General features: G+C 51.3%; 1 protein-coding gene across 6 annotated transcripts; it reads left to right on the top strand.

Annotated features, from left to right (window-relative positions):
• The first annotated feature begins 1899 nt into the window (after positions 1-1899).
• On the top strand, positions 1900-27018 carry DAZAP1 (DAZ associated protein 1). 6 transcript variants are annotated; one of them, XM_080676525.1, is made up of 13 exons: positions 1900-2111; positions 9179-9219; positions 10487-10653; positions 11642-11707; positions 14276-14386; positions 15615-15663; positions 18719-18801; positions 21296-21449; positions 22538-22567; positions 22697-22837; positions 24021-24197; positions 25101-25190; positions 26060-27018. In XM_080676525.1, the coding sequence occupies exons 1-12, from the start codon at positions 2083-2085 to the stop codon at positions 25178-25180; spliced, it is 1128 nt and encodes a 375-aa protein (XP_080532651.1). In that variant the 5' UTR covers positions 1900-2082; the 3' UTR covers positions 25181-25190; positions 26060-27018. The 6 variants fall into 6 exon arrangements, with proteins under 6 accessions (XP_080532651.1, XP_080532649.1, XP_080532654.1 ...); XM_080676526.1 differs by having other exon boundaries at positions 1932-2111; positions 14279-14386; XM_080676523.1 differs by lacking the exon at positions 25101-25190.
• Positions 27019-27382: the final 364 nt, after the last annotated feature.

Raw genomic sequence — 27382 nt, 5'->3', positions numbered from 1 at the left:
GCCATTTTCGGACCAATCAGATACTCAACATCTTCTCTTTGCAGAAAGCAGTAAGAGTTTGGCCCCAAGAATCTTCCACGATTCCTTTCTTATACTCCACGGAGTAGCTTTTTCTTTTTGCGCTCATTTCTAGGGGTAAAAAAAAGGAATTGGGGTATCAAGGTGGGGGGAGGGGGATCACTCAAAATGACACAGGGGGGATCAGAGGGGGGAATCAAAATGGCACAGGAGAATCAGAGGGGGGATTACCATTTTAGTAACCCCTTTTGATCCTCCTGTGTCATTTTGATTGTCCCCTCTGATCCTCCTGTGTCATTTTAAGTAATCCCCCTCCCCCCACCCCTGTGCCACTGAACACCTTCACCAGACATCCCCCCTACCCCTTTATCAGACATTTACCCCCTGGGGCCTGCCTGGGGACTGTCACTGGGATTGCTGGGGCCTGGATCTGGGCTGGAGCAGGGCCTGCCACTGACTGAGAACCTTCAGTCATCATGAAGGCGGCCGCGAGCATCAGGTAGTGTCACCAGAGACAGACCAGCACTCACCACCTTCGCTGCGTCCCATCCGCTCTAATCCTCCTGTTCTTCTACACGCATCTGCGAAAGTCTCCTCCTCTCTCCCGCCCCCGCGCTCACTGCTCACTCCGACCTCCGCTCCGCCTCCACACAGCAGTGACGTCAGGACTCTGCAAAACGTCACTGGTTGCTAGACGCCAGTCGGGGTGGCCTAGCGACCAGTTTACGGTAAATTAATTTTCATTCTGAGACAGAGCCTGGGGCCCTTATTTTCGGGGGATGCCTTATATTTCACTCAGAAGGAAACCTGTAAGTAGGTCTTATTTTCGGAGGATATCTTATTTTCGGGGAAACACGATATGTACTAGAGGCTTGGTGCATAAAAATCATACACTCAGGGGTGACCCTTAGCCCTGCCTGTGTGTCTCTCAGTCTGGGAGCCCTTGGGAGATGTCGGGTCCAGCCACCACCGGTGGGCTAGCCAGCCATGAGCCAGGCTTCTGGCTAAGAGTGCGCCCCCTGTGGGAGCACACTGACCATGGGGGCAGACGCTCAATGCACAGCAATGGAAACATGGAACAGACTAATGAATCTCAGCGGGTAGAGGGGAGAAGGGAGGGCAGGAAGAGATTAACCAAAGATCTTATATGCATACCAGATGCCCAGTGCATGGATTCATGCACCGGTGGGTCCCTCAGCCTGGCCTGCAGGGATCAGGCGGAAACCAGCTCTCCTAAATCCCCTGAGGGGATCCAGATTGGGAGAGGGCAAAGGCCAGGCCAAGGGACGCCACCGGTGCACGAATCAGTGCACTGGGCCTCTAATGTTTTCATAATCATGAATATTTAGCCAACTCTTGGATTTAATTGCAGTTCTTCCCCTGAGTGACTTTGGGCAGGTGATTGGGTTTTTCTGACTCTTGGTATCTTCTTCTGTGAGATGGGGACAGCAGGGCAGTAGGCGCAGCCAAGGCGCAGGAATGGGACATGAAGCCGATGGTGGCCCGGTGGGGGTCGGGCGTGGCCCGTACCCACAGCTGACCCAAGACTGAACAAGGAAGCCACAGACGCGCCTGCGCCTCGTGGTGTCTATTCCAGAGCGCAGCAGCGCAAGCACGCACGTACGCGCAAGCACGTGGCTCGACCCGCGCGCATTCCCCACAGGGGGTGAGGCCGACAACTAAGCGCAGGACTCCACTTCCCAGCATGCCCCGCGGCGACGTTGGCAGCCACCAAGAATGAAGCTCGACGCGCAGCGTTTGAGCTGCGTCAGCCTTGCCGCACGCACGAACGCCTGCACGCACACAGCACGCACGCGGGCGCACCCCTGGCCCCGCCCCCTGACGCCCTCTGCGGGAGCGCGCCCGGTCGTGTGCAGGGCGGCGGCGCGGGCGCGGGGGCGCGCGGTGACTGTTGGGTTGGCGCTGAGGGGAGGAGGCAGCGCGGCCGCCGCCGTTGCGCAGATCCGGGCCGCTGCTGTGGGGAGGGCGCCGGGGCCAGTGACCTTCCGGAGGCGGGAGCGAGCCAGGGGGCCCGGGACACCGAGCGCCGCCGCCGCCGCCGCCATGAACAACTCGGGCGCCGACGAGATCGGGTGAGGACTCGCCGGGCCGCTCAGCAGCGTCGGCCGGCCCCCTCCCAGACGCCGCCTGGCCCGTCAAGGTCACGCCGCGGGGCCGCAGCCCGGGATCCTGCCGCTTCCTAGCCAGGGGAGGGGGACCCCGAGTGGGAACCTGGGGGTTCTGAGGGTCCCCGCTGTTTCTTGGCCCGGGAGGACCCCGAACAGGAGCCTAGAGGGGCGAGGGGGGGGGGAGGGTCCCCGCCGCCGCCGCGCCCGTTTCCCGCTGGGGTACTCCCAAATGGGAGCCTAGGGGGTACCGGCGGGGCCTGCTACCGCCGTGCCCGAGTTTACCATGGGGTACCCCGAGCGTGAACCTGGAGGGTCTGAGGCTCCCCGTCTACCTCCATGCCTGGATTTCCCACTGGGAGACTCCAAACCGGAATCTGTACGTTCCTGGGTGCCCCAGGCGCCCCTGTGCCGGTGTTTCTCCTGGAGTACCGGAACAAGAACCTGGAGGGTTTCGCGGCGCCCCCAGTCCGTGCACAAACTTGGTGGGTCAGCGCACGTGGCGGGCCCGACTGGGGGCTCCAGTTCTGCAGCCGCCCAACTTCTCCCATCAGAGACTCTAGGCGGCATCGCACCCTTTCCACTCTTATCTTCCCCAAATGCTAAGAACTAGGAAGGGTCATAAACAGAGGACCCTCGGGCCAAGGTCACGGGGACCGGTCAGCGCAACCATCGCGTCTGTGCAATACCTGAAGTTGTGAGAAATTAGAACCCCTTTTCGCTCAGCCCCCCACGGAAACTCTCCAGGGGTGTATTTAAAATAAAGAAAAAGGAAAACTCGGACGGGTGGGCAGAAAGCCTTGATTCTGAGGTCTTCCTTTTGGCGCTGCTATCAGAGCAGGTTTATTACAGCTAAGTTTCCCCTTAATTATAACCTTGCCTAATGCTGCACAAGATGAGATCCGAAAAGCCATCCCAAAGGAGCTAGAAAATGCGGTTCTGCCCTAGTGGAGGGAATTGCTCCAGTTTTCTATGCAGATACCAGCTCCCACTGCACCAGCATAATTTTACAGTTAGATTCTTCTCTGAAGAAGATGGCAAAACAGTGTATGCTGCTTTTCCCTGGCCATGTGTATATTTCTTGGTGCCCTGAGCTTTGAATAGATGTGGTGTTTACAAAGTAATTGATTTGGTGAGTCAGTCATTGTTTGCTGGTGGGAGGCTGGCATCACCAGGCCCTCATCTGGCTCCAGCCACTGGGAACACCTTGGATGTAAAATGCATTTTGTGGGCTCCCCACTCCCCAAAACCTCATGCCACTTAATGGACCCTGGAGGAAAGCACTTAGCTCACAGCTGTGTGTGTGTGTGTGTGTGTGTGTGTTTGAACCCTGCCAGGCACTAGAAGACTGTGTTCTGTAAATGAAAAGTTTCAGCACTTCTAACAGGAAACTAGGAGGTGGGGAGAGAGTTAGCAGGCTTACCATATCCACATCCATAGCCACACACACATGTCTTTCCAGAGTACAGGGGTCTTCAAGCCTGGGCTGCCTTTCTTTCTCACCTGGAGAGCAGAGATGAAGGTTAGGGAAGGGAGGAGCCTGGAGATCATGAGGGCTGTCCCTCAAGTATGCCCATGAGGAGACAGGGATGCCAGGCATTTCACCCCTGCAACTTGTCCCAACTCTTCGGTCCCAGCCTGGGTCTGGACTCTCCAGACCTTCGGGCAGCTTGGGATTGGCTACAGAACCAGGATTCAGACTAGGGCCTGCTTGGCCATGTTTGCCTCCCACTCTGGTGAATCTACCCAACAGCCTGAGTTTTAAAGTTGTAAATCACAGGTGTCCCAGAAATGTTTATTGTTTTGCAAGTAAAAATCTCTTGCCAAAAAGTACTAACAAGTTTCTATTTTATATAGGAACCTTGTTTTCGTTGAATGTGGCATCCCAGGTCCATTTTGACCTCCTTGCTAATGTAACTGTGCTAACCAGGCTCCTTGGCAATGGGCCCTCTTGCAATTTCCTGTGAGGGAACCATGGTTGTGACTTTGGAGTGGTTACCATGTGGGAGGTTGTGCTCAGATCCAAGTGAGGGCAGACATCAGGATATGGCAGGTCTGAATGATATCTGATAACAACCACCCTCACCTCCGACCTCCTTTGCTTTGGTGTCTGGTCACCACTCCAGTAGCTCCCTAGGGAGTATTTGACAGGTGGGAGGGGCCACTCCCTTTCCTTGACAGACCCACAGGGTACACTGTGGAGGCCTCAGGAAATGTGTGGATGCCTGGGGCACCTTTCCTTCCTGGTCTGCACTGAATTTGTCTTTGAAGGAAGAGCTGCTCTAGTTCTTGACTACCTGAGCTGGCTCAGAAGTCAGCATGAAAACTGATGGGAGAATAGAAGTTGGGTGAGACCACTGGCTTTACTTAATGATTTTAGAGTCCTGATTGTCACAGTCAGCTAGAGCAGAGCAAGGGCTAGGTCTTGAGGATAGAAGTTTGACAGGAATAGTGGGTGTCACCTATGGCCCTCTGTAGCTGATGTATGGATGGCCAGATGTCCGCTCTTCTGAGGAATTCCTTGCAGTGACAGGCACTCATATTGCTGGGGATCCTGCTGAGCAGACAGGGCTGAGGTCCTCCTTCCCCTGCCACAACCTTGGAAAATCAACTTAAAGAAAGGTCCTTTGATTCAGATTCTCCGTTGGGGTCTGTGGGTGTACATCTGAGGGTGCCTGCCATCTTGATGTTTCTGGGTGCTAGGGGAGGGCTCTCTTCCTTTACAGATAGAGGCATCCAGAGGCACTTTGTTCCATCCAGCCAAACTGTCAGGAACTGGAGTAAAGTGAGGAAGATTTTATCTGGCACACGTGGTCCTATTTGCATAACTGGGGACTGTTAAGATGGGGACACCTACATGTCATTGAGGGCAGAGTTGCAAGGAAAGGAAGGACGCTGCATTGGGATCACTTCAAGGAAAGACTGGGGATGTGGGGTGAGCCCACGGTTGCTCACCCAGAGAGGCTGCAAATGGGTGACCTCAGAGGTTTGCAGCCTGGCCCTGGCTGAGTGATGGCATGTGGAGTGGTCCGAAGGCGGAGTGCTTGAATCCTTCCTGGTCTCTCTGGAATATTTTGTTGGAGAGACTTTGGAAGCAGGATACCCTGAGTTGAGGCCTGGGAGGGTGGGGACCAGGAACAGTGGATTATACTTGTAAATCTGTTTGTGCTGATAGCCCAATGATGTGGGAGAGTCATTGGTTTGCTTCAGAGAGGTCATGATTTGGGGAGGACATTGGTCCTGTATGGAATAGAGCAGTGGAGGGCCTCCTCTTACTGTTCGGCACAGTTAGTCCTGAGGTTTTCTCATGTCACACAGCCCCCATAGTCATCTACGAGGGGGTGCTCTTCCCTGCTGGCAGGAAGGAAGCCTGAGTGTAGAGGGCAGGGGCTGGCATAAGGTGGGCTTTGGAGTGAGGCCCATGGGCCAGGGCTGCCTGCCTACTGCAGGGAAACTAGGACAGACTTAAGGAGTCCTAATGTGTCCCCACTAGAGACTAGAAAGGTGCAAACATAGGCTCTGGGTTGGATGCTTTCTAAGAAGACGTGGTCAATTGCCCAACAACTGACTGGTCCAGGCCCTCTGCCCCCTACTGCCTGTGGGTGGCTTTCTTACTAAGCAGGATGGAACTTTCCAAAGTCTGCCAATATGCTTCCAGGGCAGAGCTCGCAGTGGTAGGTCCCAGCCAGGGGGAGCCACTGAAGACTGACTTCCTGGTGCAAAAACTACAAGGTTGCACTGAAGTCCACAGAGCAAGAGCAGGGTAGTCATCCAAAAACATTCAAGGGGAATATTAACAAAGCCTGGTCCTCAGTCACTTGTGCAGAGCCCCTTCCAGGAGGAAGTAACCAGCCCCCTCTTGAGGTGTAGGCCCTCAGAGTGAATGTGCTGATCATAGACAACCTCTCTCAGATCCCCCAGCTGGTGGTGGTGTCTGCTTCCCTCTTGGGAACCAGACTTTTGTTCTGGGAGGGCCTGATAGAGCCAGGAAGTTTGCATGTGGGTTTGGGGAGTGCAGGGTCTATGGGGCCCTGACATCCAGTTTCATCTGAGTAATGATACCCTTCCGAGCAGGGAAGGGCTGGAGAAGGGGAGCCAGCATGGTTGGCTAATCCCTTAATCTGCAGAGTCCCATGTGTACAGGTCCATCTACTCCTGAGAGTCACATGGTGCCAAGTGAGTTTGTCTGGGCTGCCCCCGAACAGCCGGTGGGTTGAACAGGGTTCCCACTGGTGCCAGGGCTGCATGTCAGTGTTGATGAGGAATGGTCATGCTTCCTGGGCAGGGGGGCTGTGTCTGGGCTCATCCTGTGGGGACCTTAGTCTCTGGGGTGCTGGGTCACCTGTTTCTCACTTGCCCTGTGAGGTGGGCACCCAGAGCCCTTTTCATTTTATTGATTACAAAAACTGAGGCTCAGAGGTTGGGGCTTTGTGCTGGGTCTCTGGAAAGGTCCCTGTCACCACAGTCAGCTGGCCTCCCAGGACCTTCTGGAGCCTTCCGTGTGCAGACCACGAGAGTGTGCTGCCCTCAGAGTAGGAGGAAAGGAAGTGGAAACACTCAAAGTGTGCAGCACAACGCTGCCCCACATGGAGGCTTGGCGTGTTCTTCCCTCTGCATAAGCTGATGGTCATATAAGAGGCACTTCTTGCTGAGTGTCTCAGATAGCCTACGTGCCGTGACGGGATGGTTGTTTCTAAATCCTGGCATTTACTTAATAATGAGAATTTCCTAATTTGTAATCTCATAACTTCAGATTTACAGAATGGTTACTGATTAGTAACAAAAGTTCCCAATATACTTTATCCAGCCAGACTCTCCAGGGGCTAACATTCTGCCCCATTGTGAAGTATTCAAAAGGAAGTGGTACCATGATGCCCCTTTGTGTAGACCTGTCCTTGTGTTTCATTTTTAAGAACAGAGATATCTTAAATGCACACAGCACTGTGATAAAATTGGAAAGCACAGTATTGATGTTATGTTATTATCCATCCACAGAGCAGATGCAAGTTCTGTCAGTTGTGTGGGTGATGGCATTTCTAGTTTTTCTCCCTTAATGCCTAATTTTGAAATTTAAGTGAAGGCTGGAACCTGGACTGGTCTGGCGGGTTCCTCCTCTACAGGTGGGCGGTGGAGGTTGGGGTTCTTGGATGGGCAACAGTTTATTACTTTACTGTTTTGGTGGATGCAATGCTAAACAGAAGCTGCTGTTCTCTAAGTGAATTGGGTTTTGTTTTTGTTTTTTTAAATTCTTGAGCTCTCTTTCCTGCATGAAGCTGCTTTTCCACAGCAAATCTTTAGTTTTTCTTGTTTCAAAGAACTGGGCAAACAGGCAGTTACTTAGAAGTGCTAGCCAGCCTCTGGCCCTTGTCATTCAAGGCCCTGTGCCCCTACTGGGTTCCAGGCCTCAAGGGGTTGGGCATGCTGAGTGAGGCTGGGCCTGAGTCACAGCTTGCTTTGGGCAGCGCCTGGACAGCCCTTGGGGAGTGGGGCACAGATGGAAGCACTCACCTGCACCTCCAATTGTTGGAAGGCAGGTGGCCTGCGACATGGTTTTAAGTTAATGAGGTCTAAATGTGAGCCTCGCTGTTGCTTGGTCAGCATGTTCCCTGAAACCTGTTTTAACCAAGCTCCCTTTCTAAGGTGCTGGAAGCACATCTATGGCCAGATGCATCCTGAGTCCCCTTCTAGCCCTCCCCAACTAGGGACCGGTGGTGGCCTATTTGTTGGCATTTTGAGGATGGTAGTGGGTACCTGTCTGGTTATGGGAAATTGTTTCTCACACACTAAATATAAATTGTCCTTCCTTAGAGGAAAGGCAGATTAGAAGAAGCCCCTTACAGTCCTGCTGTCACAGGCATTTTGCCAGTGGCTGGCACACTGAGGCTTGAGTCACCAGATGGAGCAGAGGTGACAGGTGTGCCTGTTACCTTGAGGGTTCTATTAGCAGGAGGACAAAGCTCCCTGTCAGATGGTTCTCTTGGTTGCTCAGGAGGCAGTAGTGTTATCAGCCTTGCAGGGTCCTGTGTCTCAGGCGGGAACTGGGCCTGGGCCCCCTGCCAGCATCTGAAGACTCGCCAGTTAGTGTTTAGGTACAGCTCCAAGGATGAAAGTGGTAGTGTCCCCTTTTCCTGAGTGAAACAAGAATGATGGAGAGCTGCCACCACTGCTGCTGGAGCCCTCTCTCCCTGCCTCCTCTGTCATACCTGTCTCCAGGGCTTTGGGAGGCTAGAATGATACAGAGGGATGCTGAGGGTGAGGAAGGTGAGCATAGTCCCTTGTGAAAGCTGGAACAGCTGCAGCACCTTGGTTCACTCCAGGTCCAGCCAGTTGGAGGGCTGTGTGAGAGGTGGAAAAGGCAGGCGCTGCCACAGCCCTCCCTTGTTGAGTCCTAGCAGTGTGGAGCCCTCCCTGAGGGTAGTAGGGGGGCTCTGGTTTCTGAACCCGCTGAGGGCTGTGCAGACACAAGGCAGGTAGGCTGCAGGGACAGTGTGGGGTTCCTCCTGAAAATTCTAGTATGACTGAAAGTACAACCCAGGCTACCCTGGAGTGGGGGAATGTGGGCTAGGACTGCAGTGCTGGGTCTGGAGCTCTGGGGATCTTTCTAATGATTTGTGAGTCCTGGCTCATGATCACATGGTGGGTGTCTGAGTCTTTGCCCTACCCCTGCTGTCATTCTGGTTTGTTCTCTGTGATCTCAGATCTTGATTGCAAATAAACAATATTTCAAGAGTGTTAGAGGAGGGACTTGCTGTGGTTGTGGTCCACGTGCATGTACAATTCTGGACATATTGTCTTTACTACATTATAACACTCACCCTGCCGTGTTGGCAAGTCTTAGAATTATTTTTCATATCTGTAATCAGTGAGGCCAGATGATGGCCGTGGCTGTTGTGTGCCATGGCCATGACCGTGACAACGTCAGCATGTTTGTGTGATCTTCTGTGGTGTGGTTTACGGTCTTGGGATGGATCAGATGGGCAGCATCTTTAAGGCAAGAACCATTTGACCCTAAATGTTTTCTTGTTGAATTGCAGGAAGCTCTTCGTGGGCGGTCTTGACTGGAGCACCACCCAAGGTAGGTGCCATGGCTGAATGCCAGGCATTGCAGGCAGGCTGACCTTGGTCTTCAAGTTGTGTTGTGAATTCATCTCTTGCTACTACCTCAGGTTTCTTTAATTCTTCATTGATTTATTGTTTTGATTTCTGGGGTAAAAGGGCATTTGATTGGGCATTAGCAGGGGGCAGAGGGAATGCAATATTGGCTTTGAAAGGGTTAATTTCGTCCTAATGTTTCACAGCAGAATTGAGGGAGAAATTAGACTGCAGCTTCCTAGCTCAAGGCCGAGGTAGGTTCTGGAGGTAGGAGGACTGTTAACATGCAAAGTGCGGTGGCTAGGGCTTTGCCCATGGTCACTGAGTTCAGATGTAGCAGGAAGAAGCTGTTTGTCAAGTGGCCTTCATCCTGAATGCCTTTGTCAAAACCATGCTCAGTTGCAGCATTTCTAGTTTATAAGAAGACATGATGTACTCCACATGTCTTCTTCTTCCTCATGTGTTTCCTATCCTTTATCCTCCTCCTCTGCCCCCAAACTAATTGATGAGTCAGTTTAAAAGTGGCTAGTTGTTGCCCTGACTGGTTTGGCTCAGTGGATGGAGCGCCGGCCTGCGGACTGAAGGGTCCCAGGTTCGATTCTAGTCAAGGACATGTACCTTGGTTGTGGGCACATCCCCAGTGGGGGGGCGTGCAGGAGGCAGCTGATTGATGTTTCTCTCCCATTGATGTTCCTGACTCTCTGTCCCTCTCCCTTCCTCTCTAAGAAAATCAATAAAATATATTTAAATAAATAAATAAAAGTGGCTAGTTGGTTCAGCTGGTGTGGCTCAGTGGTTGAGCATTGACCTATGAACCGTGATGTCACAGTGTGATTCCTGGTCAGGGCACATATCCCAGTTGCAGGTTCAACCTGTGGGGGTGTGCAGGAGTCAGCTGATCAATGATTCTCTGGCATCATTGATGTTTCTCTCTCTCTCCCCCCCTCCCTCTCTGAAATCAATAAAAATATAATTGTATTTTAAAAGTGGCTAGTTGTAGGGGGCGGGCTAGAAGAGGTCAGTGGGGGAAAAACGGAACTGGTAATACTTTGAACAATAAAGATTTAAAAAATAAAAAGTCAAGTAAAATGAGATTTGAAAAAAAAGTGGCTAGTTACTTTCCAGATTAGGCTGATGAATCAAAAAAGAGCAGCACTTGCACGTGTGTGTGTGTTTGTTTGCATACTAGTTGTGATGCTGTGCTTAACGCTCTGGTGTGTGTATCTGTTTTTGTCCTGATCTCTGAGCAGAGACTCTTCGCAGCTACTTCTCCCAGTATGGAGAAGTTGTGGACTGTGTGATCATGAAAGATAAGACAACCAACCAGTCTCGAGGCTTCGGGTTTGTCAAGTTTAAGGACCCGAACTGTGTGGGCACAGTGCTGGCCAGCAGACCACACACACTGGATGGTCGAAATGTAAGTCCTCCTGCAGATGAGGTCCTTGCCCCTTTCTCTGTCATTTATCCTTCAGCTTACTGGGTTCCTTGAGCTTTTGTAGATGTTTATGTTAAAGACTCTTTTCTATGGGGTTGATCTAAAAGGACTAAGGCTCACCCTAGCCCAGTGGTCGGCAAACCACGGCTCGCAAGCCACGCAGCTCTTTGGCCCCTTGAGTGTGGCTCTTCCACAAAATACCAAGGCCTGTGCGAGTCTATGTTGAAGAAGTGGCGTTAGAAGAAGTTTAAGTTTAAAAAATTTGGCTCTCAAAAGAAATTTCAATCGTTGTACTGTTGATATTTGGCTCTGTTGACTAATGAGTTTGCCGACCACTGCCCTAGCTTGTTTGGCTCCAGTGGATAGAGCGCCAGACTTCGGACTGAAGGGTCCAAGGTTCAATTCCAGTCAGGGCACATGCCTGGGTTGTGGGCTCGATCCCCAGTGTGGGGCGTGCAGGAGGCAGCCGATCAATGATTCTTTTTCTTTTTTTTTTTTTTTAAATATATATTTTTATTGATTTTTTACAGAGAGGAAGGGGGAGGGATAGAGAGCCAGAAACATCGATGAGAGAGAAACATCCATCAGCTGCCTCCTGCACACCCCCCACTGGGGACGTGCCCGCAACCAAGGCACATGCCCTTGACCGGAATCGAACCCGGGACCCTTCAGTCCCCAGGCCGACGCTCTATCCAGTGAGCCAAACCGGCTAGGGCCAATGATTCTTTTTCATCATTGATGTTTCTATCTCTCTCTCCCTCTCTCTAATCAATAAAAATATATTTTTAAAAAATAAAAGGATTAAGGCTCTCTATTCAGGCTGGAGGTTGGAGTAGGGTATGGATATGGACACGGTGTGAATTGATTGCAAATGCTAGTGTGCTGTGCTATTGGCTGCTGTTGTTGACACCTTCTTTTCTAGAGAAAAGAACCTCATATTTACAACTGGCTCATTTGAAACTTCCTACAGATCGACCCAAAGCCATGTACACCTCGGGGAATGCAGCCAGAGAGGACGCGGCCAAAAGAAGGCTGGGTAAGGAACTGGGTGGGCAACCTTGCATGTTCAACAGCCAGTTTAAAGGACACATGTGCCTTTGTTCTTTGTTTCTTTGTTTCCAATTATAATTTACATTCAATATTATTCCATATTAGTTTCAGATGTACAGCATTGTTGTTAGACAAACATGTGTCTTTGATCTGGAATTTTTGCTCATTAAGATTAGGAGTGACTGAAGGTCATCTTTGACACTTGACCAGCTGAGAATTGCTCAGATTTATTCAACACTTTAAATTTTTTTTTTATCTTGTGGCCAAGAAGAGAATTTTTATTAGTCTATTTAAAAAAAAAAAAATGACAGCTCTAGGCGGTTTGGCTCAGTGGATAGAGCGTCGGCCTGGGGAATGAAGGGTTCCGGGTTCGATTCCGGTCAAGGGCATGTACCTTGGTTGCAGGCACATCCCTAGTGGGGAGTGTGCAGGAGGCAGCTGATCGATGTTTCTCTCTCATCGATGTTTCTATCTCTCTATCCCTCTCCCTTCCTCTCTGTAAAAAATCAATAAAATATATTTAAAAATAAATAATAAATAAATAAATAAATGACAGCTCACACCTGTTTATCATCGGAGCCGTCTGCTTTTATCTGTCCCAAGTACTCTCAGCCTGCCAAAAGGGCCGAAAGGAACTTTTATTCCCACTCCTTCACTCCTCTCTACTTGGTGGCCTGGTCATCCTTAACTCTGAGACTTCCACCTCCCAGCTCTGCAACCACTCCCCTCCAGACACAAACCTGGTGGCTGGTTGCTTGAATGGCCAGTGTGGTGACTCCTGGAGATTCTCTGAGCTGTGTGTGGCCCCTGGTGCTGGGTCAGCTGGAACAGACCTGTCCTTTGTCACTCACCGCCCACATCTTCCCTTCCACCACCAGCAGTTCTCAGAGAAGGCTGTCTCTCAGAATGCTTCCGTCCTCATAGAAAGCCCTTCTGAACAGAACTGGGCTGGAGGCTGTTGAGAAGCTGCACACAGGCTCCACACACAAGTGTCTGATCTAAGTGGAGGCTTGAGATCTGCATTTCTAGCAGGATCCCAGCTGCTGCTGGTAGGGGCCTCAGACTCTTGAAACCATTTTTATTTTTCTAAATTTCTATTAGAAAAGTTTACAAATTACAGAAAACTAGATTAATCAGTTTTTATTATTTTCCAGTTATCTATATTAATATTCATCTCTGTCTGCACAAACCACTCCTAAATTCTGGAACATGCATCTCCTAAAAGTCCAGCCTCCCACAGAATTCCCATCCCGTCAACTAAGATGTCACCCATGTTCACACTGCCATGCTCATATTTCTATGACTGTCTTACAGATGACCTTCACAGCTATTCAGACTGAACTCCAATCAGGGTTCAGATTACCTTTGATTATTAACGGTCCTTTAGTCTCTTGGCAGCTTTCTTAAGACAGAATAGGCACAGGCCATAATCTGCATACCTGTGGAACCCTCACTGATCCCCAAAATTGCTAATCAAGAGCAGTTGGGCCCTAACCGGTTTGCTCAGTGGCTAGAGCGTCGGCCTGCGGACTGAAGGGTCCCAGGTTTGATTCCCGGCCAGGGGCATGTGCCTTGGTTGCGGGCACGTCCCCAGTGGGGAGTGTACAGGAGGCGGCTGATCGGTGTTTCTCTCTCATCGATGTTTCTGGCTCTCTATCCCTCTCCCTTCCTCTCTGTAAAGATTCAATAAAGTATTAAAAAAAAAAAAAAAAAAAAAAAGCAGTTGGGACAAATTAACCCATAAGCTCCTTGAGTAGAAAGAAGGGGTATTAGGAGTGGAGGGAGTTGGGAGGGGCAGCATTTCAGGGCAGGAGCTGAGGTTTTGATCAACAGATTGAAAATCACCATCTGAAAACCAGCCATTTACCATCCAGGAGAGTAGTCACATCTTTTCCAGGCAGATGTAAACTGACCAGGCTGGCATCCAGGAGGCTTTCCAGTTGGTTGTAAGGCACTAGGGAGTGTTGGGGAGAAGCCAGCCTTCTGTCCCTCAGTCACCATCTGAAAACCAGTATTAATTATGGAGGCCCCAGGTATCTTCCTTACTGTCCTGAAATCCTTTGTTTCATAGTGTAGACCAGCCTTGGGCAAACTACGGCCCGAGGGCCGGATCCGGCTGTTCTATCCGGTTCTCTTGCTCTCCCCTCCGCTCCTTTACTTTGAATTTATATTAGTTCACACAAACACTCCATCCATGCTTTTGTTCTGGCCCTCCGGTCCAGTTTAACATCCCATTGTGGCCCTCGAGTCAAAAAGTTTGCCCACCCCTGGTGTAGACCTTTAAGTTCGGTAACTGTTGTAGTTCAGAATATTTGAACACAGTACTACAGTCAACTTTAAAATGCATTTGAAATAGCGCTACCACAGTGCTGGACTCGGTCTCCTAGGGTCTCTGGGAAAATGCTGTTCTTGGTTCTCTTTGGACTCCCTGGAACTTTCAGAGTGTTCGGTGGCTTTAGTGGCTCTCAAACCCATGTAGACACTTCCTTACAACCCTGGGGGTCGTGCTGAGGGCCCCCCACATGGTCTAACCAACTTTTCTTTTTTGACACAGCAGAAAGGACCCAGGAACGATAACAGTAAATCAAATAAGATATTTGTTGGTGGAATTCCTCACAATTGTGGTGAGACAGAGCTCAGGGAATACTTCAAGAAATTCGGAGTGGTGAGTTGTTCCTGCACCAGCAGCATCCAGGCAGCAGCTGCTCAACTTGGCCTAGTTGGAGTGGGCATGGTGGCTCTGTCCTCTTGCCCTGCACACCCCTAGACCAGAGCAACCAGAGCCCATCCTTTCCCTTCATGGCCATTTACCATCCAGGAGAGTAGTCGTGTCTTTTCCAGGCAGATGTAAACTGGCCAGGCCGTCATCCAGGAGGCTTTCCTGTTGATTGTAAGGCACTAGGGAGTGTTGGGGAGAAGCCAGCCTTCTGTCCCTCAATGGCAGGAAGGCGTGTTCCAAATCAGGTTCACCTGGGACCTCCAGCTAGCTCCTCCTGCCCAGGATCTGAAACATGGTCCCCAAGCCTGATAGCTGCAGCCAAGGACAGGCCTGGCCTGGTGGAGGAGTTCCAGAGTGGAGACCATTCCCAGGTTCTTGTACCAGCAGTGTGAACCTCACTATATGGGGGACCATGGCCCAACCCCATTGCTTCCTCTGGCAGTTCTCACTGACCTCCAGGCTGCCAGGCTTCACAGGATATGTTTGGCTCCGTGTCCTGCTCATTGTTTCCTCTATTGTACAGACCTTCCCCCAGGGATGATCCTGTTATATGGAAGAGGTTAAAATCCTTTAGAATCTCATGGGAGTTAGAGTTAATCAGGGTCATACAGGGAACTCAGTTCTAATGGGGCCAGCAGAGGAAAAAACTGGGCTAGGGTGCAAGTGTGCATGGGGCCATTGCACAGGCCCCTGTTGCTCAAATACCCTGTTAGTGGTGTGGCCCCACCTGCCGCTGTATTGTGTTTGTCAGGTATTGAGTGTGCGAGGGCTGAGTGGCCAGGGTTTAGGAGTGCCAGAGCACATGATGAGGGACATACTTATTGAGTGGAGTAGAGGTTGGGGGAGGGCAATAAGGGCTGGATCAGCAGGACAACCAGGCCACTGACCAAGGGAAGTCCTGGAGCACCAGTGCTCTGGGTCATTCCATCCTAGCATTTTGAATGGGGAGGATGCCCTATGAGTCTCCTGGCTGTCAACTCCCCTATGGAGTGGTGTCCTGGGCCTCTGGCCTCATGAGTCTTGGACCATCATTTTCTGGAAGGCAGCCTTTTGCCTCAGACTCCCAGGACTGGAGACTTCCCAGCAGGCATTTGGCTTGGAACTTCTGTCCTAGCTAGAGGTGCTCATAGGCACCGTGGCATCCAGCTCCTCAAACGGTCGTTTTCTCTTGCAGGTCACAGAAGTGGTCATGATCTACGACGCAGAAAAGCAGAGGCCTCGAGGTAAAAGAGATGGAGTTTGTCCTTGACCTTCCCCCTCAGATGGCAAACTATCTCACAATTAGGTGGTGGTTGTAGCAAGCATTGTCTCAGTAAAGGGTGGTTTGGAGACAAATGATTAAAATGTAGGCTCTTCCTGTGCAGCCCCCAGCTTGTCTGTGCTCCCCAAGGTCAGACATTACTATCTTTTTTTTTTTTTTGGCTCATTCTTTTAAAGTTTTTACAACTTGACATGAATTTGAACATGGTTTCTGTTCTTTAATGTGCATTGAAAGACTTGTGTCCTTTTTCATTGTGACCTTCCTTAGTTAAGACTGTCTCCTGCCTTCAGCTCATGCAGTGTAGTTTGTCTCCTGCCTTCAGCTCATGCCAGTGTAGTCAGAAGTCTCATTTCATGTTGTCAGGCCAGATCTGCTATAGCTCAGCTTGAATGTGGAGTTTCCCTTATTCACCTCATGCTTTTTTCCTGTTTTTCTTATTTTTCTCCTCAGTCAATGGGGCTGGCGGGAGGAAGGGCAAATCCCCTCCAGGGCAGCCCACCCTTGCACGACTGGCCTGGGCCAGCCAGCACCTGACATCCATGCCCTTTGGGTTTGGTGGTTTTATTTTTTTTTGTTTGTTTTTTGTGTGGCTGCTGCTCTTTGTCCCTGCCCATCTGTTTTGTTTCATCAGCTGCTTTGGGCCCTGGCCAGGAGCTGATCTGCCGGTCCAGGCCCTACAGCCCCTGCCCTGCGGAGACCCCTAGAGCGCTGGGCTGCCGTCCGCAGCATGCGCCCGCCATGCTGGAGAATAGTTTGCCATTTGAACTTCCATCCTCTTACTCCATGATTAAGTAATGTCTCCTCCCTTCATGTTGATTAAGCTGTTAAGTCATAGTTTTAATTTTAACATAGACGTACATGCTTAGTGACATATTAAGTGTTCCATAGTAAATATAGTAATATTAAGTAAGTTGTTTTCCTTTCTCTCTGTGAATTTTTGTGATTAACGATCTCTCTTTAGATTTCTCTTCTCCAGGTGCTAAATTATATCACACAGGTACAGGCCATCCTGCAGTCAGAGGAGGGAGCGGGCTTTGCTCCAGTGGGGTGTAAACGAAGTTTCAGTGTGTTTCTGTGCCGCTTCCTCAGTGGTGATGTCGCCTCTTGACACAGACGCGTCCCTAGACGTCCCGCCCCAGGCTCCTTACCCACGAGTCACCGCCTCTTGTGCCCTAATGGACCTCGCGAGCCCTGTGGTTTCAGATACTCCTGCACTCTGAGAAAATGTTACCTTGTAATAATGCGTTTATCACCCGTGCTGTGTTTCACCATTGCCTCTGATCTTGTGAAGCCTCAGGACATGGGGATCCCGAGGCTGCTTTTAGATTCCCCAGGTCGCTCACCCCCTCCCAGGCCACCTGCGGTCCTCACCCTGGGCCCAGGGTTGGGGGTGCAAGCAGGACAGGCTGGTGGGGAGAGAACTTTGGGCTTGGTCCTGCGTTCCCCTGTGGTGCACACCGTCCTCAGCCACCTGGCTTTGTAGGTCTCTGCAAGTCCCCGTGAGCTTCCGCAAGCGCTAGGCAAGCAGAGGGTAGGAGCACCACCCAGAGAAGCACTTGGTCTGCAGGTGTCCCAGAAACAGCTCTTTCCTACCTTACTCTCCAGAAGCTTTCACAATGGCTTTGAATTATCCCCCCCACCCTCTCCTGTTGGTTTAAGACAGTGTCCCTATCTCGGGGGTACTATGTGTATCTGCCAGATGGCAACCCCTGACCTCTGGCCCACTCAGTCCTGCTTCTATCTTTGCTCCTCATCCCTTTCTCCAGCTCCCCACCCTCCTACCAGCTTTGTCTCCTCTCCAGTTTTGCTGTCGTGGTTCCGTTTCTTCTCTCACACGCCACATGTAGATTCTGTGTGCATGCACGTGCAGAGAGAACAAGACCAAAGGCTCCTGCATCCCAGCTGCCCCTCCCTGCTAGTCTGTCACCTGACTTTCTGAGCTGCCTTCTCTCGATGTTTCCATCCTTCCACTGCCATTTTACCTGTGATCTTCCCAGGTGGTCTCCAGCACAGGCCTGCCCCTACTTCCACGCCTCTGCCCCAGAACTCTGTCCCTGTGCCCCTTCCCCATGCCCATCTTCAGCCCCTTCTTGGCTTTGGCACTTCCCCTCACCCATATTTTGTTCTTTGGGATCTCCTGGCAGCTGTCTGCCATGTGTCCTTTTGTGCTCAAAGCTGATGGGCCCCGGGAGCAAGGGCAATAGACTGAGGACCAGACACGCCACGTTAGCCGGGTGGTCGCGCTCACCCAGACCAACCAAACTTCGTTTATACTGCCACTTCCTTGCATTTGGAAAATGCTAAATTATTTTCTGTTTAAAATTTTCTTTGATGACATGGTGCCTCTTGCTCTTGCTGCTGACAGCAGAGTTGACCTGCTGGAACCCGCTGTGGCCTGTATCTTTGTGTATTTTATTACATAGATGTGTGCAGATAGATACCTGTATACATACGTATGTGACCTTGACAGGACTCCTTGGGCTTACCCAACGGTGTTGGATAAGCCTAGCGAGGCACTAACTGTGGTATAGACCGTACTGTTAACGCCTAGGACAATATATGGCTGCTGTCAGCACTAGCTGCAAAGCACATTGCAAGCCGAGGGGGAGAACCCTGGGTTTCAGCGAAGCAACAGTGCATCCATAGGACACCTGCGACTGAGGCGGAGTGCTCAACTGTTCCCTGCCTTGTTCTTAACTTCCACAGAATGTTCTAGCACCAACACGGCATACCCTGCCACGTTTCATGGCCCTTGCTATTGGGCTGTTCAGGCTGATGCTCCCTAAGAGGTGCCCTGGCTGTTCCAAAGTGTCCAGTTGTAACCCCAGCTCAAGCTGGGCCCAGCGTCCGGCGGGTCCCCCTGCCTCACTCACTTGCTGGATAGGCCTGCAGCCCCCTCCCTCACTTGCTTCGCTGAAGCCCTAGGTTGATCCTTCGGCCCGTCCCTAATACTGTTCATCATCCTGTTTTGTGTCACAACACCCTGCTACCTTGATTCACTCTTCGTCGTTGGCTAGGTTTTGGATTTATTACTTTCGAGGACGAACAATCAGTGGACCAGGCTGTCAACATGCATTTTCACGACATCATGGGCAAAAAAGTGTGTAGTTGTAGTTTTATTTTACCTTAAGACCAAACCAAGTCTCAGGCAACTGAGGGATGTCACTGGAAACAAAATTTCCTTCATAGAAAAGGTCTGGGTGAGAGGTGCTGGGACCCTCTACGGTGGGGTGGGACCTGGACCTCTGGAGACTTGTCGGGTGGTGGGCGGTGGGCCTCCAGTGACATTGCGGGTTGCCTCAGGCTTGGTTCCAGTGACCACTCCTTCAGATGTCTGAACTGTATTCCAATTGTTCCATCCAACTCACGATGGGCAGCCAACCTTTGAGAACAGGTTTCGTGTAAAACTGAGAGAAATGTAAACATCCTGAAGGATTGGTTGTTTTAATTGGGTCACTTACTGTGAAACTCCGGTACCAACCACATGCTCTCGATAGTACTTAACTCCATGCAGTCAAGTGACCTCTGGTTGTTTCATCTTCATACTGTGTTGCCACCATGGAGGTACTGTCAGAAAGTGGCCCATAACTACTCACTTGCCTGGGCCCTTCGAGCTTTTGGAAAACTTAACAGTAAAATGAGTAACTGGCAGAAATTCTGTCCTGTGGGATTCCTTATAGTTAGCAAAGTCTGGGGCCCACGTTTTGGTAGGATCCCTGTTTGGGTCCTTATAAAGCCTGCTCAGCACACCCCGGCGGCAGTCCTATTGGTCCCGTTGGTGTGTGTTCCCAGTTTCTCCTCATTCGGTTCAGCATGCCCAGCCCTTCTGATTGAGATACTGGAGGAAGCATGGCACTGGGGTCTGCCCAGGTAGCCTGCTCCCAGATGTTCAGCAGGGCAGCCGTTCATACTTGCCAGGTGCCCAGGTTTCCCTGCAGGCTTAATCCCATTTGAACCCAATTAAGTGGGAGACACATACCTCACTCCAAAATTCACTGAAGCTTTTAGTTTAAACCATCATGAGGATTTCAAGGATACACACCAGTTAAGAACACGAGGTCAGAGGAGTCCACATTCGATAATTGAAGGTCCTGTGACATTTAAAACTTGGAAGAAGTGAGGTGCTGCTTCAGGAGCAGAAAGGTCTGCTAAGTGCACGATCTGTCCCTGCTCCAGGCTGCCAGCCACCTGCTTGTGGGGTGCAGGGTATCTGAGTCTGGACTGCTCAGAGCTGACACTAAGAGGGTTTCTCGTGCCTTCTGGAGTCTGGCTTCTGTCGCAGCACCTTCACTAATCCCCACCAGTTCTTCAGTGGGGATTTCCGACTAACAGGCTCCCATCCCACTTTAATTAAAACCAGAGTAGAGTGACTTTTGAGTTCCCATAGGAGGAGAGTAAAGGACCTTATTTAATTACAGGGGCTGCTTTTCTTTGTAAGCAGGAGCCAAATTTCCTTAAGGAGAGTATGAAGACCCTTCAGCTTCAGCTCTTTGACTCTCCCTTGGTTTTGCTGCCCAGTTACCTTTAGCTAACGGAACTTTGTTCCCATCAGAGGAGTGGCCTTGAGGCATCAGGAAGGGGAGAGGGGTCTTTTGTGCCTCTGTTTTAAGGGAGCACTGACAGAATTCTGATACATAATGGTTATTTAGCTCACCAGACTAAGACCCCAAGGATGACTCCATGTGGATCTGTTGTCCCACTTATTAAAATTTACCCAAAAAGAAAAAATCCAGGGTTCTCAAATGCTGAGACAACTCTGGAAGTGGGGCATCTTTTTGCCATCGGGCAATGAGCAGCATAAGTGGGGTAATCACCACTTCCTGCTATGCTGACCTCTCCCCTGGCTGCAGCTCCTGACATGTCCAAAGAGGAAGAGTCCTGGGCTGCTGACCCAACACAGTATGAAGATTGCTTACTGATCCAAATGTCCATTTTATTGCATGTTTGTTTACTTTTTGTTAGATGTAATGTAAGGCTCTTTATCATATCCATTCCCTCTGACATTATTTTGAGTTAATTGAGATTTTTTAAGCGTTAGCCTGGGGAAGGTAAGTCTTTATCTTCCTTTAGACATTTTAAATTAAAAACCTAAGTAAACCAACTGTGTTTCTCAGGTATGAGCTGAAGGTGCAGGCAGGGTGGGTGGGCTCCCAAGAGATCCCCCACCACCATGATGCGGCCAGGGGCGGGCTCCTGCCACTCAGTGGTCCCAGGGCTGTGATTATTGGAATGGCCCTGGTCTCTGTCCCGGGTTTATGAGGCTATTGAAAGAGGACACTGCTCTTTTACCTTGACTGAGAGACCCTTGTCATGCATAAAATGCTCAAGGGTCCCTGCTCTGCAGCACATAGGGCTTAGCATGTCACAGTCACATCTATTGTACCTGAGAAACATTTTTTAAATATAATAATTAAAACAGAAAAAAAAAACTTTTTAAAGAGAAAGCTACTGGCCTAAATAAGGTATATAGTTAAGTATTTAGTTTTAAGTTATAATAAGATGCTAAGTGTAGTCATAAGTTACCTGAGGGTGTGTCTGAAGGGAAGGGGCCTGGGACCCGTGCATCCCCCTGAACCAGACCTCGGTTTGTCTAGGTGGAGGTTAAACGGGCTGAGCCTCGCGACAGTAAAAGTCAAGTGCCTGGACAGCCAGGGGCCAGCCAGTGGGGCAGCCGCGTCATGCCCAGTGCCGCCAATGGCTGGGCAGGCCAGCCCCCACCTACGTGGCAGCAAGGATATGGCCCACAAGGTAAGATTCTTTCCAGGACAAGCTACTGCACCCACTTCTCCAGACTTAGCACAGAAGTGGGCAATGAGGAAGCACATGCAGATAGAGGTGGGGCTCCCTACTCAACTGGGCCCTGGGTTCTGCCTTGTCACCAGGTCCCTCTCAAGAGTGGTGTTGTCCTCAGTGGTGTGTTTGGGCCCTGGCCAAGTCCATGTTTGGGGTTTGGGCCAGCAGGGCTGCAGTGAGCATCCTTGCCCTTGCGGTCTGGGGTGGTTTACTTAGGTTTGGTTTACTTAGGTTCTTCCACAGACAGGTCAGGATAACCTGGTGGGTTTTGAGACTGATGGTGAGCAGGTGAGGTTTTCGCCTGGTAAGAAGGAGAGTCCTGCTTCTTGGGTTCTTTGGGTCTTTTCTGTTCCCCAGGTTTTGGGCTGACATCAGCTGGGCTGTTGGGTCCTCTGTGTGTGGTCCAGAGAGTGGTTAAGGACAGCCTGGCAGGATGGTTGGGGAGGGGAGCCCTGGGATGGGATCTAGGAGCCTCCTTGTTGGAAACCCAAATAAGTGGCAGCGCCCGGAGAGGAGCAGATGGAGTCCAGGTGGGCCTGTCTGTACCCAGGGCACCCAACACCCCTGATTTTGCAGAGCTATCTACACAGTTCAAGGCTTTATCCCTGCTCTCTCCAGAGCTGTCGTTTTTAAAACCTGCATTTATTGCAAAATGAAACAGCTCCAGTAAACTACTAATTCCGGACACTCATCCACCAGCAGGTAAAGGACCCATGCTTGGCCGGTAGTCAGGCCTGAGATGCCACACATGCACCTGAGTCTCTGATCTGTGGGTGTTTCCTCCATCCCTTTTGACGGTTCTGTTTAAGAGCCAGGGCCATTGACCCAATGGCTTTTCTCTGAATCCTCCCCTGTGGAAGAGGACATGGACAGCAATACCTGGTGTTCTTGGGATTATAGGGCATGTTGAGAGGGGCCCCGGGAGAGTTCCACCAATGATAGCAATCATGCTATGAGAGTACGAGGGCAGGGCAGTGCTTGGCATCCAGTTGGTGACATTGGTCTAACACAGCACCAATCCCCATCTTTGTTTTCTGGTTTAGGAATGTGGGTGCCAGCAGGACAGGCAATTGGTAAGTCTTTGTTCGGGAAACGGGAAGATGACAAAATCCCAAGTGCGATGGGCTCCTGGCAGGCCTGGGTCTGGGCAGGTGGGGGTTGTGTGTCCCATGTTCTCTCTCACCCTGTGTCCTGTGTTCCAGGTGGCTACGGACCGCCCCCTGCGGGAAGAGGAGCTCCCCCACCACCCCCACCATTCACCTCTTACATTGTGTCCACCCCTCCTGGAGGGTTCCCTCCTCCACAGGGCTTCCCACAGGGCTACGGCGCCCCCCCACAATTCAGTAAGTCCTGGGGCCATGGGAGGTCTTTTCAGCACACCTTTCATAGACTACCTAGATCTTGCACTGGGGGTGCAGTCGGAAGCATGTCTGGAGGAAAAGGATGGGCTGGCCTTGTAGACTCCATATTTGTTGGCTTTGGCCTCCTTATGGGCCAGCCGCATGAGTTGTCACAGCTCAAAGACCTTGTTCTTCCTCATGGTCATGCCTCGAATGGGTCTCTAGACCTAATCTCTGTGATTCATAATTGAGGGGCTTCAGGTCTTGATTCACGTTTCTCTGTGCTTTACTTTGTGGTTGAAGATCTGGGTGTAGAGCATCCAACTCACTGGGAAGGTTAGGGTTCTCCTCTGACCTCAGTACCTTCAGAACAAAAGGGCGCAGCCTAGCCTGGCTGGAGTGACTTGTTGATTGTCATCCTGTGCACCCAAAGGTAGCTGGTTCGATTCCCGGTTGCAGCACATACCTGGGTTACGGGTTTGATCCCCGGTTGGGTTACATACAGAAGAAAACTGATTGATGTTTCTCACATCAATTCTCTCTCCCCCTCTCTAGGAGCTGGGTTCCATAGTAAAGAGGAACCCCTCAGAAAACTCAGATGGCCACATATCATTTCATCAACATAAAGGGTCCTACAGTCTTTTTACTAATAAGTCCTTGGGATCCAGGTGTGTCATTTTTGGGGCAGTGTTGGACCAGCCACATTTATAGGCTCAATGATGACAAGTGGCCAGTGACCAAGGACTGGGCAATTCAGTTCTGTGGCCTGGAGCAGGGCCTCATGATGGCTTTGCCTTGTAGCTCTTTAGAGAAAAGGTGTGTCTGCTCTAACAAGACAGGAGGTGAATAGGAACATTATCTGCAGCCTGAGGATGAAACATGGATTGGTGTGACTTTTGTCTTCTCAAAGCACATGGATTGGACTGTGTTGGACAGTTGACTTTTGTCCTTCTAATGAGCATTCCTGAGCAGTGAATTACTAGCCAGCACCCACCACAGGCACCTAGTTCCTGGGCCTGCTTCAGCTCCTGCTGTCCCAGCTGCCCACAGTTTTCATGCTGGTCTCTTACCCTTCATCCTCAAGGCCTGGCCACTCATGTGTTTCAGATGGAAATCCTGTGAAGGCTCCTGGTGTCTGGGCCGTGGGCAAGCATGGTGTCTGTTTTTCTGTCCTGTTTGTTTGCAGGTTTTGGCTATGGGCCTCCACCTCCACCGCCAGATCAGTTTGCGCCACCAGGGGTCCCCCCTCCACCTGCCACTCCTGGGGCAGCACCTCTGGCCTTCCCGCCGCCTCCCTCTCAGGCTGCCCCGGATATGAGCAAGCCCCCAACGGCACAGCCAGACTTCCCCTACAGTCAGTATGGTGAGTGGCCATGCCTCCCCCTGACTTCCTCCCTCACAGGTGGATTTCCCACCAGTGTTTCTGGGTCGGGTGGTCTGAGGTGTGGGAGTTGTTGGAGAGTTCACGTGACCTAGGAACAAGCAAGCGTCAAGCGGGATTTTGGTTGCTTGGGTTTTTTCCAGGGCACTAATCATAGAAAAGCATGGATTGCACAGCAGGTGATCCCAGGCCTATGGGTTTAGAAAACAGGCTATGACTGGGCCCCTAAAAGGATGGTGCGAGGGCTGCAATTGCTGTTGGGCCGAGGACATCCCCTGCAGGCTTGTCCCTTCAGTGCCTCAGTTATTCGAGTGCAGGCGCAGGCAAGAGTGTCGGCTGGGTGGTCTTGCTGTGGTCTGGAGCAGGTACCGGCTTTGGCGTTGGCTTTGTGCTTCACTTGAGGGGCTGATCGTGGAGTAGGTGCTTCTGAATCGGGTCTGCAAGGTGACAGTTGAGTGGGGGAATTCCTGTGAGGACAGGATGTTGCCTTGGGTCTCTCCCCACACTGGGGTCAGTCCCCTGCCTGCCGTGAGGGGCCAGGGCCTTCAGGTCTCCTGTGAGAGTGTCAGCCCCTGGTTTTCCATGTTATGGTGTGAACTGTATATCACCCAAGACCACAATATCTGCAATTCGATCCACTCTTACCCTCAAATGCAGTCCCGCCAGCTGACCAGATGCCCCCCAGCACCCCTGCATCGTACACTCTTGTTCCCTTCGGGGCCTTGCAGGGCTGTGGTCACTGAGCACGTGGGTTCTCGACCCTGCCTGGAACAGGATGTGTTGGCGGCAGACATGTGAGCGGCCCTGGGTGGGGGTGTACATGATCTCGAGTGTGTCCCCTCCCTACCACCCTGGGGTAGTCACCCTGGTCTCGTCTCTCGCCAGGCCTGGGTACCTATTCTCAAGACCCGGCGGGCTTCGGGCCCATACTTTGTTTACACTCTTATGGTCAGGCTGAGCAGTGATATGGCCTAGGTAGGTGGCGCCTCCTCATGCACGGTCCTCACCTGCCTGCACCCGGGCACTGGACGTTGCCTCCTCTGCTGTCCCGGGCGGGGTGGAACCACACTGCCCTCTGGGACACGACCCAGGAGCTCTGCCTCTGAGTGTGCCCCCAATTGGGAATCCGGGGGCCCTGGGATGGCCTTCATCCAAAGTGTGTGGTCCGGGTGGGCAGGGAGCGAGGACAGTGCTGCCCCTCATTCCAGAAGTGTCTTCATACCCACCAAGGCCAGTAGTACAGGGTCAGGGTCCTTTTTAGAGAGGGACCTGCCCCACCCAGATGGGCTCTGCAGGTGCAGCCAACTGGAGTCATTGAAGCCTAATGGTCCGCATGTAGTCCCTGCCCACTCCCATGTTATGGAAGCCTCCAGGTTGGGTCAACTCTGGAGGGAGGACCGTCTGGGGTCTGAGGTGCATCCTGGAGGGAGGCTAGGGCAGATTAGATGTTTCCTTAAATCCTGAAAGTCATGCCTGAGCTCACCTTGCATTGTACTCGAGAACAGACTTTCTAGGAACCCAAGGTCCGCCAAGCTGGGCCAGGTGATATGTGTCTCCAAGCCCAAAGGTCTCTCCTGACCCTCAGCTCTGCCACCAGGGCTCCCACCCTAAGTCTTTGGGGACAAGTAGGGGTCGGCCAGGATCAGACAGCACAGACCATGGGTCCACAAGGTCTCATAGACTCTTTTATTTCCGTGTGGAGACAGGGTCCTGCTAGGTTTTAGGGTGGGCTTTTCTGGAGACACGTGCTCCTGGGGGCCCAGTGATGTCAGGTGGGAGCGGGACCCTGGGTCCTGTTAGTGGGACCAGCTCCCCCGGCCACTCATTGCACTCTTTCCCTGCAGGTTATGGACAGGACTTGGCCGGCTTTGGGCAGGGTTTCTCAGACCCCAGCCAGCAGCCCCCCTCCTATGGGGGCCCCTCAGTGCCAGGCTCCGGGGGCCCCCCTGCTGGTGGAAGTGGCTTCGGACGAGGTCAGAACCACAATGTTCAAGGATTCCACCCCTACCGACGCTAGCTAGCTGGTGCCACGCAGGCGGCTAGATGGCTGAGACCCAGGATTCGAAACTTGTGAACTCGTGACAATCACAAACTTGGCAGAAAAATCGCGATTCAACCTTGGGGGGAGGGGCAGACGTGAGGCTTTTGGAGGCGGCTGTGGGTGACTGAACTGAAGTTTTTAAATATATTTCTTTCTCTAACCCATCAGCACAATAAAAAAAAAGTCACTGGTTCAACAACAGGGTTTTAAAAAGTCTTCAGCTTTAATTCAAAACTTCAGGTTTCTTTTTCTTCCTTTTTTTTTTTTTTTTTTGAAATTATTTTCCTGAGCCTTTTGTTTTACCGTATATTGTAAACTTTTATGTTAAAGAAAAAAATATACATTTACAAATTGTGAGATTTTTAAGATAAATTTTCTACAATGTATACTGGCTTATTTTTTAATTTAAAACAGGGTTTCTGTCGGCACTGGTGGAAGTGAGGGGCATTTTTGGTCCCCGTACTCCTGGCTTTGAGGGTTGGGACTCGTTGGTCCAGAAACTCTGGAGCTTAAAAAAGCAATCTACTGAGTGTGTTTCGTTTTTGTTTATTCCTTGCTTTTGTCGATTGATCTGCCTGGCGGTGTCTGCAAGTGCACCATGGGGGCTGCACCCGCCTGGCTCGGCTGGCAACCACCCCGCGTCCAACTGCATCAAGGACCAGGAGGTCTTGTCAGCCTACTTCCCGCGCATGTGGCTTCAGGGCATCCCCACTGACCAGTTTGACCCTGGTTTGAATAAAGAGAAGTGCGTTTGGATTAGAACCCATGTTGTGTCATTTGTTCCCTCCCTGCTGGGGAAGAACCCCGCCCACAGGAGAACCTGCATCTGTCCCGGCTCCTCCGTGGTCTTGCAATTACTTGAGGCCTGCTTCAGGTGGTGGGGGGGCCTGGCCCCATCCTTGATGGGTCTAGGAGTCTTTGGGTTCTGGCAGATGTGGGTTTTAGGATGTTTAGGCAGGGGCCCGGTGAGAGCTGCAGGGCCAGTGTGAGGATCTAGAATTCATAGCCACTCGCTGGGTGCCAAGGAAAAGGCATACAGACAGATCTGGCTGGGGATTGGCCAGGCCTCCCTGGTCCCTCTGGGAGTGATACCTGGACTGTGTCTTTGGAAAGGCCACTCAATCTT

The sequence above is a fragment of the Plecotus auritus genome, assembly GCF_963455305.1.
Source record: "Plecotus auritus genome assembly, chromosome: 6".
NCBI lineage: Eukaryota > Metazoa > Chordata > Mammalia > Chiroptera > Vespertilionidae > Plecotus > Plecotus auritus.
This window is presented reverse-complemented; position numbering and strand designations above follow the sequence as displayed.

What these genes read in the sequence shown, in the direction of transcription:
- DAZAP1 (XM_080676523.1), top strand. Translation starts at nt 2,083, where the DNA reads ATGAACAACTCGGGCGCCGACGAGATCGG. An exon ending in ACTTCAAGAAATTCGGAGTG is followed by an intron (nt 14,387 to 15,614) that starts GTGAGTTGTTCC and finishes TTTCTCTTGCAG; the next exon opens with GTCACAGAAGTGGTCATGAT. An exon ending in ACGACATCATGGGCAAAAAA is followed by an intron (nt 18,802 to 21,295) that starts GTGTGTAGTTGT and finishes CGGTTTGTCTAG; the next exon opens with GTGGAGGTTAAACGGGCTGA.